The sequence below is a fragment of the Chenopodium album genome, chromosome 27, assembly GCF_948465745.1.
Source record: "Chenopodium album chromosome 27, dcCheAlbu1.1, whole genome shotgun sequence".
Taxonomy (NCBI): domain Eukaryota; kingdom Viridiplantae; phylum Streptophyta; class Magnoliopsida; order Caryophyllales; family Amaranthaceae; genus Chenopodium; species Chenopodium album.
This window is the reverse complement of record NC_137860.1, coordinates 22,368,257-22,389,583: the sequence shown is the minus strand read 5'-3', so window position 1 is coordinate 22,389,583 and position 21,327 is coordinate 22,368,257. Positions and strand designations below refer to the sequence as shown.

At 36.5% G+C, this 21,327-nt stretch overlaps 1 protein-coding gene across 1 annotated transcript; it reads left to right on the top strand.

The window, feature by feature from the left end:
- The first annotated feature begins 3,635 nt into the window (after nt 1–3,635).
- LOC145620932 (protein COP1 SUPPRESSOR 2-like) lies at nt 3,636–20,616 on the top strand. The gene is made up of 7 exons (XM_081675673.1): nt 3,636–3,895; nt 4,102–4,260; nt 4,647–4,844; nt 5,214–5,337; nt 19,668–19,741; nt 19,823–19,980; nt 20,253–20,616. Exons 2-7 carry the CDS (start codon nt 4,184–4,186, stop codon nt 20,414–20,416), a joined length of 795 nt encoding a protein of 264 aa, XP_081531799.1. The 5' UTR covers nt 3,636–3,895; nt 4,102–4,183; the 3' UTR covers nt 20,417–20,616.
- The last annotated feature ends 711 nt before the right edge of the window (nt 20,617–21,327 follow it).

The window sequence follows — 21,327 nt, the reverse complement described above, 5'->3', positions numbered from 1 at the left end:
GTTGTCTTGACTTATTTGTTGTTTATAAGCCACATTACAAGCCTATTTTTTCCCATTGGTTACTAGTCCCAAGCTTGGCTTAGGGGAGCTATTAGTGAGTGAGGTGAGGGAGTTTGTAGTGTGCACATTATTTGCACAATTTGGGTGGGTTTTGAGAAGTAATTTGTTCTTAATCATATTTTTGTTTTGATGAGTTTAAAAGTTGAATATCCTTGGAAAAATAAAAGTGTGATAAAAAAAAAGAAAAAAAAAAAGAGCAAAACGAAAAAAAAGTGTTTGATGTTCAAATGTTCTAAGTGAAGGTTGATCAAAAGAAAAGAAAGAAAAAAATTGAGTTTCAATGAAAATATTTCAAGTTTAATAGCAAAGTTTGTTATTCACTCTAGTTTCATATTATCATATTTTTATGAGTGAATTTTGTAAGTGTTGGGATTGTTTATATTGTTTGGAGTTGTATTTGGTGGATTCTTGTTAGAGTTAGTTAAGTTGTTGGAGATGTATGATAATCATTTATTTTTGATCATGGGTTTATTTAGGATTTGGCTCCCTTAATGCATAGCTTTTCTCTCACATTTCCCCAAATTTATCCTACCCTTTCCCCTAGCCTTACATTACAAGCTTTAAAGACCTTCCAACCTTGTGCATAGAGTTGTGTAGATGTGAAAGTGTTGCTTATCAATGCAAGTTATGACTTGACATATTCCGAGTCGACTAATAGGTTGAGTGTATGTCTTTTTAAACACACGAGTGTTGTAAGTTTGGGAGGGCATTGTTCACAATAAAGGGGTTGGTTGGAGAGAGCGATCGAGTACATCTTTTACTCGCCACATATATGAGAGTTGAGTGTGTGAGCACTAGTCTTGAATGCTATATGCTCTTGTGGTTTGCTCTATTTGACAATTGTTAAGGAAGATTGGTAATTGGATGAATTTGATTGATTGACTTTGATACTTATTTGTCGTATTTACCTTGAATAGTATTTATTGATTTTAATTGTATTTGGGGTGAAGTATTGATTTATTTATTCATTGTTTTGCTTAGGGACAAGCAAAGATTTGGCTTGGGGGAGTTTGATAAGTCTATTTTATACATATAATTATTCCCTGTCCCACGGTCATATTTGTGCCTATTTCAGCTCTACGGAGCTATTTTTATTACTAATATACGTTTTCTAGTGTTTTTGTAGAGTTAGTATTATTTTGTAGGAATCTGCAGATTTATGACGATTCCCGAGCTTATTAAACCACTATGAAGATATTGGAGAGGGATCGTATTTCTATGACCGTATATTAAAGCCCAAGATCGAGTTAAAGGAATTTAGTTCGGTGAATAAGGGCTCGATTAGAGAAGAGAGTGGTCTACATTATTATTATGGATTGATGGACCAAGCATTATAGAGAACTTGGACTCAAGTCAAGAAGCCCAAGTCCAAGGAGAAGCAAAGCAGTCCAACTTCAGTTGACCGGGCTTGATCGGGCAAGTTTGTTTGTTTGTCGGTTACTCGTTTTTTTTGTGGGGTTAGATATGTAGTATAAAAAGCCCATTAGTAGGCAAATTTGAGGGGAGTTAGATTTTTAGTCTTTAGTTTTTGTTCCCCAGCTTTTTACTTCGTATTAGTTTTATAATGTTTTGCTTAGAAAGTTAAGTTGTGTTTTATTTTACTCTTATGCACTTTAGTTTTATGATTATAGTTTTCATTAGTTTGGTAATTTTAGTCTTCGTTTTGTTACTTTCATAATTGACTAGTTTTCATTACTTCCGTTTTTTTAGTATTAATTAATGCTTTTACCTAATTTTATTCTAGTTGCCTTTCTTAGTTTTCTTTAATAATGCTTCTTTGAGTTTACATTATTGCTTTTAATCATGACTTATTTAATTGATTTGTTTAGTTTAGTTTTAGTTATGTGCAAGTAGTTTAATTCTAGGGTTTGTGGAGATCCATGATTAATATGAAGGGATAATTTGTTATTATTGATTATTGATATTGCATGATGATTTCTTATTGAATTGTTTTAATTCTTTGCAATTAGATTATGAATCGAGCAGATGTAATTTGATTGTGAATGTTTAGCAATATTGAATTGATGAATCGAGCAGATGTTAATTTGATATTAAAGGCTATTTTCAATAGGAACTTAGATCTAGTAAATTGCGAGAGCCTGTTAGATCTATGTTGATTAATAAATTGCGAGAGCCTGTTAATCGTGTTATTTGTGCAATGTTACTTATTGATTGTTATGTTTTATCCCGAAATATTAATTATTGGTGAACCTATGACCCTAGGCCTTCTTATTATTGATTTTCTCCCTAAACTTAATCTCCGTAGTATAGTTTCATATTACAAACACAAATCGGTTACTTTAATAATTTAGATTATATTAATTAATTAGGAGTAGAAAGACCAGTTTCCCTGTGGATTCGACCCTACTTCCCTATCTACTTTAGTTAGAGGACTTAGGTAATTACTTTTGATTAGGGGATACGACTTTACCCTGTCAAGAACTACACCTTTTCTATCAAAGGTTTTAGGTTTAACTTTCTTAATTGGGGTATCATTTGATGGGTTTTGGAATAGTAAAGGTTTGTAAATACAATTGTTTAGTAAATTCGATGATATTAAGAACATTGTTTCACGATTGCTATGTACTACGTAGATGTGTCTTGATTTTTTCCCTTTTTCCAAATGATTTTAGGCCGAGTCGAGTTTTCAAACGATAGGTGCCCTACCATTATAAAAAACTTGGCTCCACCACTGATGTTAGATGAAGGAATATGTGAAGATATATGCTTTTTGAAGAATTAACTTAATAATGTTAGTATGTTAGACATTGAAATTTTCTTACGGGACATTTGATAGGAGGGATAGGATTAAGTGAGATAAAAAGGTGGATTAATAAATGGGATAAGGATAAAAATAGTGTATTCCGTTGTTTGGTATGAGTTTGGGATTAGATTGGAATAACTAATAAAAATACAAAATTACCCTTACTATCTTTTCTTCACTCAGATCTTCTTTTTCTTTCATTAAGGGTAAAATGTCTTTTACCTATTAAATTTAATCCCCTCCCTTATACCACCCCCTTAGTTATTAATTTGGAGGGATAACTCCCTTTTTATCCCCCTCCTAACCCCCAATATAATCCCATCCCTCTAAACAAACAAAGGATATGTTAAATCCCTCCTCTTTTATCCAATCCCCCTCACTTTATCCCTCTAGACAAACACCCTCTTAAAATCCTAAGCTTTTTACTTTACTTCGATAAGTTAAAGTTGAGTTGGTTGGAAAGCTTTTTACTTTACTTCGGTAAGTTAAAGTTGAGTTGGGAAGGAAAAGAAGGGGAGGGAGGAGAAGAGGAGGGGAGGGAAAGGAAGAGAAGGGAAGAATTATGAGTTTTCCGTCCAAATCTCTCCATTGTTGGAAGGATCATTTTCCTACAATATAATCCCTCAATTTCTCTCCCCGCCAATTCTCTTCCTACCTCATTTGTTAACCAAATATAAGATATCTCATCACTCCATTTTAGTCTAAATACACCGTAAGTCTTTAGTCTTTAGAGGTGAAAAAATTGAATGACTAGCTAAAAGCTACTTGCTATCGTTATTTTGCGATTTTGCCAGACTAACGCCTAACTCGCGCAGCATCTATCCCCGATTCTTGACGAGTCTCGTAATTTAAGTGCTCTTTTTCCCGGCCTCTTCTTGCTAACGGCGCACACCCAGCAACTTCATTGGTAAGCACAGCACTCCTGCCGGCGACAAATCCGCCATTGCTTCCTTCATATATCACTCAATTCCTACGCTCTCAATCTTCTCTGCCAACCATTTGCCTTCTCTGTTTCTGCGACAACTTCATCTTCTTTCTCTGCTGCATTCTCTTTCTCCTTCTGTAAATTAGGTATTTCTCCTCTTTCAATTTCTCTATTTTCTGTAAATTTCAGATTCAAGTTAGGGTTTTCTATGCTCCAATTCTTAGTTGTATTGTTTAATTTTCTATATTTTATTGTTTTGTTCGCTTCAATTCAAATATTAGTGTCAATTAGATTTTTCACTGCTTCCAAATCAATACTTCTAGACAAATTCATCTCAATTTGTTTGTTTCAGTGTTGAAATCGGTGATCAAGGCAAGTGCGCTAGTTTCCGGAAGAATTCCTGGTGTAAAGTTGTTGTGATTACTGTAATTAACATGCCAAAGAATTTCCGGAAAAGGAAAGTTGAGGATGAAGAGGCAAATAATGTTTCAGATGACGAGGAAGAAAGAAGGTGCTACTATTCATCATTCTTTGGTTAATTACTTTGTACGTTTGGAAATTTTGAAACATTATGTGAATGCCTATTAGAAATAAGAAGATGATTATGTTTGTAGGAATAAGTGCAGTTTCAATTTCATCTTATGATGTCCCGAACATTTCGGATTACTTGTGTATGCATTCACATTGGTGGTTTCGGTGGGAAATTAGATGATAAGAATTGTAAGAATGAAAGCAATGTTAATTACAATTCGTTCCTCTTTGTTGGGTTGTCTTTATATGTTAATCCATATTGCTATAATCAATCACTATGGGCCGGAGGGAGTATGTGCATGTCTCTTCAAGCATTTTGCCGCTTCTCTATTCTATGGTTTGACTTGCAAGTGTTGATTTGAGCAGGTTGGCATTAGAGGAGGTGAAATTGCTACAAAAGCAGAGGGAGAGGAGGTCTGGAATTCCTGCTAATTCGATACCACAGTCATCTAATGAAGCAACAAAGATAGGTGAAAAAGTCGAGGCTGATGGAGATAAAGAAGAGTTAGTTTTGCAGGATACGTTTGCACAAGAAACTGCTGTCATGATTGAAGACCCCAATATGTATGTTATCTGTCTCGTCTCTTTTCTCACTACATTTAATTCAGACTACGTTTTGGATTTGAGCATGCAATTACACATTAGAGTTAGTGTTCCTTTTCATGTAAGTATGTATTTTGACATCTTTGTTTTTCTAACATGCTTGCATTCATTTGTTTTGTATTGCAATATTGATTGTTATTAGTTTTGCTATTATGGAGTTTTAGATAAAAGTTATAAAACCTTGATAAAACAAAACCTTTAACCTTGATTGAAGTTATAAAACCTCGATTTAATGCTGGTCTTTATGGGGAGCATGCCTCCCAGGTTCTCAATAGTCTACATATATTTTAAAAAGACACATTCTCAGTCTTGCCTACTGTCAAACAACAGGTTAAAGTATATCGACCAAGAGTTAGCCAAGAAAAGAGGCAAGGAACTTGCTGCGATAGAACAATCCGAGAGTGAATTGACTCTTGCTGAAGAAGAGTTATACAAGATTCCAGATCATTTAAAAGTATGTGAACTTATCTGTGTTCTTTGAGTTGTGGCTAATAAAATATTTTGGTGGCCTTCTCTAGGCAATTTATCAAATCACTATATTGCTTGTTTCTTATTGCATCATCTGCTATCATATTTGTCTGTTTAGCATTTAATAACTGGTTGTTGCAGCTTGTAGTCTTGTTAAACTTTGCAATTGGTTTCATTTACCTTCTTGTTCTTTATCTTTTAACATATATATCTTCTCTTTGTTGTAACTTGTAAGGCATTAAATTTTCTTGCTTAGAAGCACAGTAAAAGTGGTCTATCCTATCGTGTTCTTTGTTAATCTGATGTTGATTTTTTTGTTTTTTTGCTGTACACTCCCCAACAATTTATGATAAGCACATGAAACTTTGACTATAAATTCATACCTGACACTTGACCGTTCAATTGGACCCTTCATGCCACAGTGAACTATAGATCAAGATAGGGGAGAGGGTGAAGAAAATGAGTTAGGAGGGTGTGAATTATTAGAGAAAAATTGTCAACAATCTATGTTACATAGTTACGTCATTTTTCCAAGCAACTCGGTGTGACACTAGGTATGAAATACAAGGTAAATATCATCTCCCACCTATATAACAATGTTTAGGAGAGTAACCATCAAGAGAGAGGAGATTAATTGCGTACTTTGCTTTAGACACCATTGTGTTTGCGTAGTACTTAGTAAACCCTAGCTTTAGTAATTGAGGAAAAAATATGGAACATTTTTATTTGGAGGTCTCGAGCCTTTTGTTCTTGTGGTTGAGTGGAGTACAAGAGTGAGAATTTGTTACTGTTATTGTTTATCTCACTGTTACATGGACTCGCCTATTTTTTTGCCATACCCGTGTCGAGATGCGGACGCGGGTATGAAATCCAAGTCTGACCCTTTACTGTGCACCCAAACACAGCAACACATAAAACATAAACCTTAGATCTGCAATTGGAGAATTATGAGACATCTACGAAACCTTAAAATAAAGGGGTTTTTCTCACCTAAGATGCGAGTCGACTGATGTATTCACTAGCCATAGATATTGATTGTCGACATGATTCTTGTGGTGGTCTAGTTCTGATGTGGGTTGTAGCATGAGAGGAGAGAGAAAATAAGAAGAAGCATTTGGAAATATATGTATATTAGTTCAGATCTATGTTGCAAAGACTCGAGTTTGGGTGTCGTTTCCAAGTAGGGATTTGAGGATCCGATTTTTCGATTTAAAAAATAGCCGATACGGGGATGCGGTCAAAAGAGTGTCTTGACTAATTTTTTGGACACGGCTAGTATATAATGTGTAGGAAAATTTTAGATGCTTGACTAAGAAATTTAGTAATAAAGAGCAATTAATATGAAAGGGTAAGTTACAAAAAATTAGAAAAATCTCATGGTACTATTTTTTTAAAAAAAATCTCTTTGGTACAAAAAAATAGAAGGCCAAAAGCCAAAATGGTAATTTGTATTAAGTCTATTCATGTGCTTTACACACCTATTCAAAGAAGATAGTCAAAAGTAAAAGTAAAAGTAAAAAAAAAGGTATAAAAAAAGATAATAAGCAGGCCACACTCCCCTCCTACTTTTATCTTCCCAATTTAACAACTTTCCCACCCAAATTCACACAGTTGTCCTACCCAAATTCACCCCATTTTTATAAGCTTTTACTTTCTCTCTCTATCGGGAAGCTACTGCGGTTTTGTAACAATGGAGTCCGCTGTGATCTCGACACTTGCTCATGGGATACACGAGTCAATGCCTCAATCCAGAGTATCGCTTATGGGGTACACGAGTCGACGCCTCAACCCAGGCGTGTCGCGCGTCGTGTCGAGTCGACAAGCGATACTCTGGCTGAAGAAAGTGTTAGGGTAACACAGGTTGAGATAATTGTAGCCCGCTAATTGGTTATTACTTCCTAATTTTTTTTTCTTAACTTTTAATGCTTTTTTTATCATGCTTGGCGATGCATTATTTAAATCGATCGATAATATTATTAATTATCAATATGTAAAATTATAAACGTGTGATATTAAATTACTATAATTTAAGACGAAATAATTGCAATTATTATTAAATATATATGGTGGCCTCAAGGTTCAATGTTTTCTATGTTAAAGGCACTTTTTTTCAAGTCTCTAAATTGACTCCTAAGTTTTGAAAAATTAACCATAGTGTCCTTTTATTTAGGTTTTTGGCTAACCTTTACAATTAAAAAGTTTAACCTTTGTTTTTTTTTTTTTTATTACAATTATTTTATAAACAATAAAATTTATTTAAAAAAACCAATTACCAACCCAGCCGCCACCACCTCGCCGGAACCCTAACCCCACAGTTAGCCGCCCCTCTCGCCTGCCCCAACCACTCCCTTTCCCTTCCCCGGTTAACCACACAACCGTGAGCCCCTCCCCCGTTCGAGCCCCTCCGATTCAAGCCCCTCCCTCAATTCGACCTCCCCTTCCTCCATCGTGAGCCGGCGACCTAAAAACTAAAACCCCTGACCTAAACCTGAAATCCCATATCCTAAACCACCCCCAATTCGTTTAGGTTTGGGTCGAGGGTTTTGGGCGTTCGTTTTGCGGAGTTCCGGTAAGGGAAGGGGTCGAATCGGGGGAGAGGAAATGGAAAGGGGGTGGTTGGCAGGGGAAAGGGAAGGAGAAAGAGAGTTGTCAGCTGCTGGGGTTAGGGTTCCGGCCGGCGAGGTGGTGATGACAATGGGGTTTGGCAGGTAGTTATTTATTTTTTAATTAAAAAAATTTATTTATTTATTTTTAATTCATTATGGTTAAACCAAAACTAAAAAGGTTAGCCATAAACTTAAAAATGGGCACTATGGTTAATTTTTCAGAACATGGATGCCACTTTAGAGACTTGAAAAAAAGTATATCTTCTAGATAGAAAACATGGAACCTTGAGGCCACCATGTAGGATTTGCATCGATCATATTCGGGTTCCGCTAGGTCTTTGAATAAGAAAACTACTCACTCATGATAATAAAAACAAGAACAAGAATTAAAGAAAATAGATTTAACAATACAAGAAATTAGAGAGAGTAAGAAAGTACCAAATCTTGAATTGCAATAGAAAATAAGTTCCAGAGAGAAAATTAGGTCTAAGAGTTCATAAAATAAAAATAAGGAAATAAAGAAGTGTTCGCGTTTAGGCACGGACCGCACGCGTATAAATCTTCTTCGATGGGAGCACAGTGTGCACAAACGTGCCCGCATATAGGCACGTTTGTGCCTGTATAGCAGCTTCATGAAATCTAGCACGAACATGTCATCTCAAGGGCAGAAAAATTTAGGCAGTAGCTGCACAAACTTTTTCATCAATGAGGCACGGACTAATGGACGTGCTTGCAGAGTATCGAGCTTCACTCACATCCACACGTCCATGCCCGCACGTGTGGATGTGATTGAAGCACGGACGTGCCTCCTTCAAGCAGACATGCATGGGCATTTTTCTTCTTTTCTCAACTTCTTTACTTTCCTCCTCGACTAGGCACGTCAATGCCTTATCCAACATGGACATGCTTGACTTGAAAAGTGCTCCAAATGAACTTACCTTCGATCATTAATCCTCTTCCTCGGTTTAGATTCGCTACATCATAGAATCTCCAAATTAGCTTCTTTAATCCTGCCATCAAATATAACGAAACTACCCATTAAAGCACAAAGTCATTGCAAAAATCAAATCATGCCAAAATGAACCAAAATCAACTAAACTAGACTAAAAAAAAAAACCAACTATTAAGACTCTAAAAATAGGCGTGATACATGATATATTAAATTCCCCCAAGCTAGCCTAATGCTTGCCCTCAAACGCATTTGACCATGAAACACCAAGGGAAACAAGATAGCCTCTTAACCAAGAATTCATGTGCTACCAATCAAAACCAAGTGAAAAACAAGAAATGTAAGCCATCAATGACAACCAATCTTACCCCGTATCTACACCAAGATTTCATGGGACCATTCTCTTCTTCCTATGGAAATCGATATATTTTAGTGGCCATTGACTATGTCTCGAAGTGGGTTGAAGCAATTGCTACTCCTACCAATGATGCTCGTGTGGTAAGTAAATTTTTCAAGAAAGGTGTTTTCCCTCGTCTTTGTTTACCACGTGTGTTGATTAGTGACAAGGGAACATATTTCTTGGAGCAAGGTGCGTTTCACATATGCAAGAAGGAAGCCCAAAAGAGAGAAGTTACAGGGAGGGGTAAATCAATAATTGAGGGAATAAGTTTGTTAGTCCTTGTTTTGTGTGCTGAGTTTGTTATTTTTACTTGTCAGTTATTTTTGGGTATTTAAGGGAAGAATGTGTCGAGGGAATGTATCTAGAAAATCATTGTGGAATTCATTCCTTGGGAGAGCATCCTTTCCTCTCAAAAGAAAGGAGTTGTATTGTAGTTTCACTGACTTGCAATCATTGGTTTGCTATTTTCTCTCTGTATTGCTTAGCTTGCTCCGTTTTTCTGAACCAATTCTTAGCACATCGATTCGAAGTATTGTTGAAGAAATATGGAGTGCAGCATAGACTTGGCATTGGTTATCTCCCTCAAACTAGTGGCGGCCAAGTTGAGGTATCGAATCGAGAAATCAAGTCTATCTTGGAGAAAACAATTGCAAGTACAAGGAAGGATGGACATATCGAACGACTTTCAAAACGCCAATTGGTACAATCCCATATAGACTTGTGTTTTCAAAGATGATGAATTGGATCAATTGCAAGGTGACCAAGGTCACGTGTGGCTTGTTGGAAGGCCAAACCTCCCACGCCCTAAGGGAGGATATCCCATTACGAAGATTGAGGGACGAGAGACGTGGATTTTTTCCCTTGACTTTGTGTTTTCACCTCCCGAAGGTGTCCCATTACTGGTGGATCACCAACACATGGAGGAAGGCATACACATTCGCTCACCAACCATTTCAAGAAGCCCCTCATGGTGCTTAACCATTTCAAGGAGGCAACCAACCACCTACATTAGAGGAGCATATTACAGGCATACAGGCTGATTTTGATCACATAAGTGCTGACTTTAATGGCCTAAGGAAGGATTTTGTAGACAGGGTATGAAAACTAACTTATTGAAATCTCACAATCGCATGACCACCGATTTTGGCGAGATGAAAAGTCAATTTGTTTCTTTGTAACAAGTGTTTTAAGATTTGTGTTGTTATTTTAAGGGCGGTTCTAGCTCCCCCGAGGTATGATCCTTTTTTTTTTGCCAGTAGGGCCTAGTTTTCTCTTTCCCTTGCAATTATTTATATATGTTCACATTGAGGACAATGTGAAGTTTGTCTTAGGGGAGGGATTACTTTATGCTTTGTATATATATATATATTAGTTTACAAAGTAAAGGAATATAATAATAAACAAAAAAAAAAAAAAAAAACTGCAGATTCAATGTAGTAAAAATAAAAAATAAAAAAAATACAATGGGTGCCTCCCATCTAGCGCTTGTTTATATGGTTATAAGCTCGACCGCCTTTTAGCTCAATTTTTGCGACGAGGTTGAGAGTGTGATGTCCACTCCCTCTCATAAATGGGGTCACCAACTCGATAATGCTTCACTCCTTGGCCGTTATCCTTGAAAGTCTCCCCTTTTGCATTGCATAGCTAAATAGTACCGTAGGGGTAAACTTTTTGAATAGACCCGACCACCTAGAACGAAGCTTACCGAAAAATAATTTCAATCTTGGGTTGAATAGAAGGATTTGATCACCTTCCTTAAGTTCTCTTCTCACAAGACCCTTATCATGCCATCTTTTTGTCTTTTCTTTGAACAATTTCGAACTCTCGTAAGTTTCAGCTCATCCGTCTCGTTTAATTCTAACAATCTCTTTTCTCCCGCTACCAAAATGCAGGGTGCTCTAGCTCAACGAGTAAATGGCATGCCTTCCTATACACAAGTTTTTATGGGGTTGTACTAATTGGCGTTTTAAAAGTCGTTCAGTATGCACATCCTTCCTTGTCCTTACAACCGTTTTTCCAAGATAGACTTGATTTCTTGATTTGACACCTCAACTTGGCCACTAATTTGTGGTTATATGCTGCACTCCATATTGCTTTGAATCGATGCTCCAAGAAATGTGTTCCCCTGTCACTAATTAACGCACAAGGTAAACCAAAACGAGGGAAAATAACTTTCTTGAAAAACTTATTTACTACACGAGCATCATTGGTTGGAGTAGCAATTACCTCAACCCACTACGAGACATAGTCAACGACCACTAAAATATTTTGATTTATGTTAAAATAAGGGAATGGTCCCATGAAATGTATCCCCTACATGTCAAACAACTCGACCTTGAGTATGTTGTTTAGTGGCATCTCGTTCTTCCTTGAAATATTGTCGGTTCATTGACAACGATCACAAGCCTTAACATATGAGTACGCATCTTTGAACAAAGTTGGCCTATATAAACCATGTTGTAAAATCTTCGCGACCGTTTTTGTAGGACATGTATGTCCACGACAAGGTAAGACGTGGCAATGAGAAATAATTTTGTTTACCTCACCTTCCGGAATGCTTAGTCTAATCACTGCATCCGTACATAATTTGTATAAGAATGGATCCTCTAGAAATATAACCTCACCTCGTAAAAGAAATTTTTCTTTAGTTGAGATGAGTAACCATGAGGCAATGTACATGGGGACAAAAAATTAGCTACATCAGCATACCAAGGCGATTTTATTTGAGAGAGTGCTAATAACTGTTCATTAGGGAAAGAATCATTTATGGGGACGTTGCCTCTATATCTCGTATTAAGGAGGAGGCGAGAAAGGTGGTCTACAACGACATCCTATGTCCTTTATCTGTCATAGTCTTGCAACAAAAGGATCTAACGAAGTAACCGTGACTTGGCGTGACTTTTACTCATCAAATATTACTGCATGAATCATCACTTTTAAACCAACAAGGTAAGAATATATTACTGCTAGCATCTCTTTATTAGTTGTGTCATAATTCATTTGAGTAGGATTAAGAGTCTTACTAGAGTAATAAAAGCATGAAGTTTTCCATCCTTCCATTGCCGCAAAAAGGGCTCCAACCACATAGTCACTAGCATTGCACATAATCTCAAATGGTAGGGTCTAATCTGGGTGTGGGAATTGCATAACAGGAGCATTGATGAAAGCATCCTTCCACCTTTAAAAAGCCAAGACAAGCATCAGTAAATACAAATGGGGCATCCTTGCTAAAAGCTCAGTTTAAGGTCGAGTAATTTTTGAAAAATCTTTAATAAATCTTCCATGACCAAGAAAGCTCCAAACTCCTTTTACACAATTTGGGGGAGGGGGATAGTTGCTCTATGACCTCTATCTTTGTTTTATCAACATCAATAGCCTTATGTAACACCATATGGCCTAGAACAACTCTTTGTCACATAAAATGACATTTTTCCCACTTAAAAATTAAATTGGCTTTTTAACACTTGCGAAGTTTGGACTCGGCCAACCACCCCACCGTAACGGTGTCGACACGACGCGACCGGAGTGTGGACACGGAGTCTGAGCTGACACTTGGGAGAAAAAGTGGACTCGTTGATCATAAACCCTAGATCTAAATTAGAAGGGCGGAATCATAAAAAAAGAGTCTAAACCTTAGGGCTTTTGTTCGAAAGTGAAAGGCGAGTAGGCTAACACTAAGAGATTGTCGGTTTTCATTCTCGGCGATGGGTTCTTTTTCTTCTTCTACATGTTTAACGGTGCAATTTCATTTTCTTTCTTTTTTTTTTTTAATAAGGGATGGGGTTGGTAGGGAATTGGGTAGGGGTAGGTGGAGGACCTCACGTGACTCCTTTACTTGATTTTTTGTTTTTTTTTTGTTTTTTTTTTTTTTTTTTTGGGTTTTTCTAAGCTATGCCCTCCAAGTTGTTCGGTTCCAAGCTGTACCCATGCTTTTTCAAAGTTATAAGTTGTACCCTCCACCTCACAAAATTTTATCAATGATACCCTTTGACAGCCATGTCCGTTAACGAAAGTTGTTATTTTATCAACAATGGTGTCGTGGCGTTATTAATTTGACATGTGTCCCGTTCTTATTGGTTTAACACTTTAAAAAATTTAAAAAATCAAAAATAAAATAATAAAAAAATTGTTATTGTTAACGTCAAAGGTTATTGTTAATAAAAATTAGTGAGGTTGAGGGCACAGCTTAGACGTTTGAAAAAGCATGGGCACAGCTTAGAAACTGAAGAAGTTTTGGGGGTATACCTTAGAAAAACCCTTTTTCTTAATTCTCTTTTTCTTTTAAATCTTTATTAAAATACGAAATGCTTTTTATTTCTACATTAACTTTTCTTACTTCGTTTTTTTTACTACCGTGTCCCCGAGTCCAAAATTTGAATTTGGACTCTTTTTATGGGTCCTTAATTTAATAATTTTCCGAGTCTGACACTTGGACCCATACCCGAGTCCGACACCCGAGTTCGAGTATCTTAGCGTGACATCTATAGAGCACCTTTTTCCAGTTTTTAAGACTACATTAATAAATGCTCTATATTTGGGTTCTTAGTCAAGAGAGAACCCCCATACACCATCAATATATATTCAAAACTCATGGGTTAAGCCATTGTAAAAGGTTTGGATCAACATCCATTTAGAACTAACATGGTGAGGGCATTATCTCTACAATTAATTGCTTGAACCTCCTCCATGCTTCATATATAGGTAGGGCTGGCATAAGCTGGCCTAACCCGACAACCCGACCAGAACCCAACCCAAAATACATGGGTTTTGATTAAAATTTTCAACCCATTAATGTAATTGGGTCAACCCGAATCCAACCTGAAAATAAATGGGTTAGGTTCAGATTAGAAATCCCAACTCGAAATTAACCCGCCTAACCCGTTTAACTAATTTGGGTAAGGTAAATACTCGTTTAACTCATAAGCAAATTCAATTTTTTTTGGGCTAAGACCAATGTAATACTAGTCATATATAATCTAAACCCTACCTCTCCTCCCCTTTTCTCACTCTCTCCTCACACGGCTGCTAGCCTCCCTCCTCATTCTCTCTCCTCTTCTTTCCTCATTCTCTCTCCTTGCTCCCTGCCTCCCTCCTCTTCATTCTCTCTCCTTGCTCCATCTGCTGATCTAATTTTCATCTTTTTCACTCTTTAAGGAAATTTCGAAATACATTATTTCAGGTTAAACACTTTAGGTTTTAGGTTTAGGGGTAAACAGGTCGACCTGATCCCGACCTGGTTGCCAGCCCTATATATAGGGACTCATCATCTGACTACCCGAAAGTAGACATCTCATTAACTTGACTAGAAAAGCTTTCACCAGATTGTCCCATGTGTCAAAAGAGCTAGTGCCTTCATCTCTCAACCATTCCTTTGCCCTATCCCGTAATGAGAAAGGAAAAAGGCAAAGTCTAATAGCATCATCTGTAACACCATTTAGCTTCATAGTATTGCATTTCTCCAAGAAATTATCAATGTGACTGAGTGGGCAATCATGAGGTGAGCAAATGTGCAATCATGAAGTGTGCCTGCGTACAAATCATTGGAGATGAATTGAATGAACTATGGTTTCAATTCAAAGTGCAGTATTGGGTGGTCGGATAATGCTAGAGGGGAGTTTGATTGTTGTATCGGGAACACCGTACTCCCGACCATGTTTTTATTGTTTTGATTTCTCCTTCTACCTCCTCGTCTCCTTGTAGTAGCTTTGATTTCAAAATCAAATGGTGTTAAATCGTCTAAACGTGGAGTGTGCATGTCAGAAGGAAGTAAAAGTAGAGTATCAAAAACACAAGAGATAATAGCTGAAGCAACAAATAGAGCTTAGTAAAAGCGAATCACAAATTACTAGAATGAAACTGTTAGTCGCCGATAATGGCGCCAAAATTTGATAGGAGTGTCGCGCACTCAAAAAAAATTAACCTAACTAGATTACAAAAGACTATGGTTTGACTAATTTAACAAACTCATGTAAATACTAAGCAAGTAACAAATAATTGTGGGAATTAACAACTAAAAAACTAATTAAAACGATTAAATCCGAGTAATAAAATAAATCAAATGCAAAAAATATCCAAAGCATCACCATAAATACAATTAATGCAATAATCGCTCTACCCATAACACATAATACAATCAACAAGAGGAAAAGTAATTGCTTAAAAGTACCAAAGGTCTCTCTCGAGTTATCAATGGCTTCCCTAATCACAATCAAATCTACTCTCGTGGAATTATGCAAATTAGAGACATTAAGCACATTACTCTAACTTCTTAATCATCCATGAAACTACTCTCGTGATGAATTTCAAACTCTTAATTGATCTATTCAAATCCGTTAAAACCCAACGAGGGTTGTGATTAAAACATAGGAATAAAAACAATACTAATTATTTCTAATCTAGTATTGGCATACAATCAATTAAGCATTTCAATTGCAATTATCATTAAAGAATTTAAAGAAATAATTCATGCATCAATCATATTCGGGTTCCGCTAGATCTTAGAATAAGACACTACTCACTCATGATAATAAAAACAAGAACAAGAAATAAATAACACATAATTAATAATAAAAGAAAATTAAAGAGAGTAAGAAAGTACCGAATCTTGAATTGCAATGGAAATTAAGTTCTGGAGAGAAAACCTAGGTCTAAGAGTTAATAAAAACTATGGAAATAAAGAAGCATTTGTGATTCGTTTGTAAAACCTAGACAAAAGATAGAAAATATCATAAACTTCCTAAAAAACGCGTCCAGGACGTACAACCACGCGCGTATAAATCTTCTTCGATGGGGCACAAACGTGCCTACACAGCATCACACTTCACTCGCATCCACACGTCCATGCCCGCACAAAGGCATGGACACCCTCGGCCACGGATGTGCCTCCATTGAGCACGGGAATGCTTGGGCATTTTTCTTCTTTTCTCGGCTTCTTTACTTCCTTCCTCGACTTGGCACGTCCATGCCTTATCTAACATGGACGTGCTTGACTTGAAAACTGCTCCAAATGAACTTAGCTTCGATTATTGATCCTCGTGAGCCTCGATTTAGACTCACAACATTAAAAAATCTCCAAATTAGCTGAAATACATCAAAAATAACAAAACTACCCATAAAAGCACAAAGTCATTGCAACTAAACCAAATCATGCCAATATGAACCAAAATCAACTTAACTAGACTCAAAAACTAACTAAAGACTCTAAAAATACGCGTAATACACGATATATCAATTACTTTATTGCCCATGTAATTAAAGGGAAAGGAGAAGAGAGAACCTATTATTCAAGTATTTGAGAACCAAGACCCCACTTCCCCTTGGCCTCCTACCACCAACACCCTTCCCAAACTGACCATTGCCCCTGCCACGAAAGCACCACTCCACCCTGCAGTCACAACCACACCTCGTTCATTGGCCTGCATTAACCCCCCAACACACACACACAACCACCCCACCCCACCCCCCACCCCCCCCCTCCAAGCCCCACAATAAACCTTGCCATTCCCACTACCATCAGGCTCATAACCATCGCCACCAGCATTTAGAGATCCACTAATAGGAAACAAATTATTAAACAAGTTACAACAAATAAAAATAAACGAACTTAGATCCGAAATGTATAATGATAGCGAACATAAATATGAAATTTACAATAATAGCAAACTTCAGCCACTGGATACCTAAGGTGCTTCACTAGCGTTGTGGGTTGCTTGGATTTTCAACGGATTAAATTTTCATGACCCTTTGATGGATGGCAGGATTGAAGTGGTTTTAATGGTGGAAAATTGAAGGATAGTCCTACAAAGGCAATGCCTTTTAAGTTTGATCTTAGGAGCAATGATCATAAAACTCGAGTAAAAAACTAGTTGGAAACTTCTCTTAAAGCAAAGGAAATTTTGATTTTTAACACCACAAAAAAACGAAAAAGATGGTTTTTAACACTACCAAAAAAAAAAAAAAAAAAATAATAAAAATAAAAATAAAAAACCTTATATTATCACCGCAAAATTTTTAAAATACTGGCTTTTACTACCACTTAACTAATTAGGGATGAAAACCGTTAGTGGGGCCACAATGCCTACGTGTCAGCATATTATTGGTCTAAAATAATAATAAAAAAAACCCTTAAACTACCCGGCCACCCCACCTCCTCCGTCAACCACACCTCCGGCAGGCTGCCGCCGCAATTCACTCACCTTGACAGCCCCGTTCCCAGCCAGACATCGGTAAATCCCATCCCTCCCTTTCCCCTACCCCAAAATCGACAGCCCTCCCCAAAGACCACCTTAAACGGCTGCCTTTTTTCAAACACCTTAAAATCGGCGATTGAAAACGGCCGCTAGTGGTCAAATTTGGCCGATTAAGGGCCGAAATGTTCGGGTAAGGGCCGTAATTAGCTTATTAAGGGCCGAAATTGGCCGATTTCGCCCGGAAGTGGCCATTTTAGCGTCGTTTAATGGTTGTTTGATAATCGAACGGCCTTAGGTTGTGGCCGTTGGGGGTGTGATTGTCGGTTTTGTGGTGGGGGAAAGGGAAGGAGGGGGTTTTCTGGTGGCTTTGGACTGGGAACTGGAGGGTAATGGTGAGGCAGAGTTTGCGCCTCGCTTCCGGCGGTGGTGGGGTTGGGGTGGCTGCGTTACTTTAGGGTTTTTGGTTTTTTTTTTTAATTTTTTAATTTTCATTTTTTTATAAACTAATAATGTATTGACACGTGGCACAATTGGACCCCACTTAACGGAATTTTGGATGGTAGCCGTTAAGTGGTGGTAAAAGCCAATTTTTTAAAACTTTTGTGGTGTTAAAATAAAAGTTTTTTTTTTTTTTTGGTAGTGTTAAAAACCATTTTTTCGTTTTTTTATGGTGTTAAAAATCAAAATTTCCTAAAGCATAAGCTAAACAATCTACTTTTATTTCATATATTGTTGACACCTGGCTATTATATAATATAAATCTAACTTGCTTGCCTTGCCAACAAACTAAATAAGAAAGCCTTAATAATAATAATAATAATAATTAATGAACCTTGATGGCCAACTAATCAATCAATATGAAGTATAACTTTGGAAGCCCAACATCTCATAACTAATACTAATACAAAGATTAAAAAAAATAATAATGAAATAAAATAAAAACAATAATAGTTACATGTAAAACCTTGGCCCCACATTAAGAGTAAGGCAAAACCAAGAGAATACATAAATAAAGTAGTAAGATAGATACATATAAGAATAGGTCTTAATTCACTTCATTGTGTGTGCATGAGAGAAAGAGAGGAGTGAGAAAATGTAAGAGAGAAAATTTATGTTACATGGACACAGGAACAAGAACAGGTGTCTAACACGGATACATGTCCAAGTTTCCGATCCGACAAGTTCCAAAACTTTAGGACACTTGGACTCTTGTGATATTTAGACATGGGTATGGGGACATGTCAATACGTTACTTAAATTTATATATATATTATATATTACAAAAGCTTTAAAATTTTCATTTTGTCCACCCTTATTTTTTTTATTTTAATTCTTTCCTCGGTAAATTCTCCCATTATTACAGTCTTCTTCTCCCCATCTTCTCTATGGTAATGGTGGTCTTTGAACAAGATGTGTTTTTCTTTCAAGTTTCGCCTCTTTTTTCCTCTCCGCTTTTAATGGAAATGTCCTAGTGCACAATGAAGGCTCGGACACGGGTCCCATGTATGTGTCTGTGTCAACATGGACACTTTGCAATTTTAGCCTTGTCCGATTAACATAGGAGAAAATTAAGGGCCAGTTGGAAATTGATGTTGTGGTGTTAGTTTTCATTGTGGCGGTGGAGAAATCATGTAGATGATGGTGGTTGTGGTTTGATGTTCAATTTTGGAGATAGCTTTTAGGTTTCTTTGTGAAAGTCCCATGGGAGGAGAGAGAATAAAATAGGTGTTGGCCTGGTGGGTTAATGATGATATAATGGGTGATGGTGTTTTGGTAATTAAAATTTAAATGGTTGGAGGTTGAAGATGTAGAAATCAGTGGTTGTGGATTGATAAGTCAGTCGGTTTGTTTGATAAGTTGGGTAATTCAATGCGTGTGGTTATATATATGATTGAAGTGGTAATTTGATGTTTACTTAGATGGCAATGGGTATTTATAGCAGGATAATATTGGTTATCTACAGCCATTAAATGAGGTAATTTTAGAAGTATTGCATGACTTGCATCTGCTTCCAAATTTTACTTGTAGGACAGTGTTTCATTTTGCGTTCTCCTGTAAACGGTAGATTGAATGGAATTGTGATTTCAATGTTTTGACAACCATTGTCATTTAGCAGAGAAAATTAATGTGAAATCTGTAACAATCTCATTCATCTCAATTCTGCCTGGTTAGGTGAAAAAGAGAAATTCGGAAGAAAGCTCTACTCAGTGGACCACTGGTATTGCAGAAATACAGCTTCCTATTGAGTATGTTAACTTTATTCTCCAAATACCTTGTCCATCTGGAAAACAGCATCATCTTATGTGTGATTCATTTTCTAATTGCAGATTTAAGTTGAAAAATATCGAGGAAACTGAAGCAGCCAAAAAGCTTCTGCATGAAAAGAGATATACAGGTCAGACCAAGAAAGAATCAACCAATTCTTTGAATCACAATGCTGATTATTTCCAGCGTGGGAAAGATTATGCTGAAAAACTTAGGAGAGGTTTGTCACCACCACTTCTGTTATTGATTATCTGTCAGTGATTTATTTTCCTGTTTCTCGGATTTAAGGTTTTCACACCGTAGAGTTAATTCAGTGGTGTTTTTTTTCCCTGTAACTCTGTAATAGAGCTTTTGTAAAAACAATATTTTTTTCCGCCTTGGTTGAGACAGGAGCCAAAAGCCCTTTCCTTAAAATGTTCTTGTATAATTGCTGTCATTAATTAGTTTGAAAGAACTTCCTTTTCTAAGCTAAACTGGCTGGAGTTTTTGCAGATCATCCAGAGCTGTACAAGGATAGAGGAACAGAGGATAGTGGAGCGGGTTCAAGGCCCAGTGACAGTGGTGCAGAACCAGCTGGGAGAAGGCTTGCAGCAACAGATGAGCTTATGCTTGAACGCTTCAGGAAACGAGAACGACAACGTGGAATGAGGAGATGAGATTAGCTAGCATGGCTAAAGTCGTTGATTAGTAGATCAGCGAGTTTTATGTAACTTGTAGTGTAACAATTGTCTCAAGTTTTCTTTGAACATTCTTTTTGGGCCTGTTATTTGTAACATATGAGATATGACCTTTTTGCTAGTTTGTAATTTTATTGCCATTTCAAGCTTATGAAATCATGATAGACAATTAGAAACCACACTTACACTTATCTGCTAACAATATCGGCATATTCTTAGGTGTAACCTCCTGCACCTAGTACCTTTCAAAAAAAAAAAAAAAAAAAAAAAACAACTCTGCACCTAGTGTAGGTGCAACAGCATGAAACACAAGAATTTATGGATGAAACGCAGCCCAAACTCAAATCATACAAAATGTTTTTCCCGCATAAGTTTGTTTCTTTTATAAAATTTTTAGTTTCCTTCTTCCCAATTCTATCTTTTCCCTTTTCTTTCCTAATTCTCATCAAAATTTTCGATCATCAATTTCATTATAATTTTCTTTTACTCTGTTTTTCTCCTTCCTTTTTTTATTTCAATTGATTCATCAAATCCAACCACGAATGTTGTTGAAAATTGTTCTTGATCAAAAATTTGCAATAATGATCTTCATCCCTTCATCATTTTGTGAAATGATTTTGAGTTTCAGAGAACTAATGGAGAAGAAGGTGGGTTTTATTTTATTTTCTCTCTCCTCCTTTTCTTTTTTCTTTTTTTATATATATTTTTTTGTTTTTATTCTTAATCAATCATAGATCAGTAATTATTTTATCTATGATGAGTTAAGATTAGATTTAAGATATATAATCAATTTTTGAGTTGGAATAATTATAATCGAATATTTGTATAATTTATGTAAGAAAAATGAACATGTAATAATTTAAAATGAACATGTACTACAAAATGAGCAT

What these genes read in the sequence shown, in the direction of transcription:
- LOC145620932 (XM_081675673.1), top strand. Translation starts at nt 4,184, where the DNA reads ATGCCAAAGAATTTCCGGAAAAGGAAAGTTGAGGATGAAGAGGCAAAT. An exon ending in ATGATTGAAGACCCCAATAT is followed by an intron (nt 4,845 to 5,213) that starts GTATGTTATCTG and finishes GTCAAACAACAG; the next exon opens with GTTAAAGTATATCGACCAAG. An exon ending in TGCTGAAAAACTTAGGAGAG is followed by an intron (nt 19,981 to 20,252) that starts GTTTGTCACCAC and finishes GAGTTTTTGCAG; the next exon opens with ATCATCCAGAGCTGTACAAG.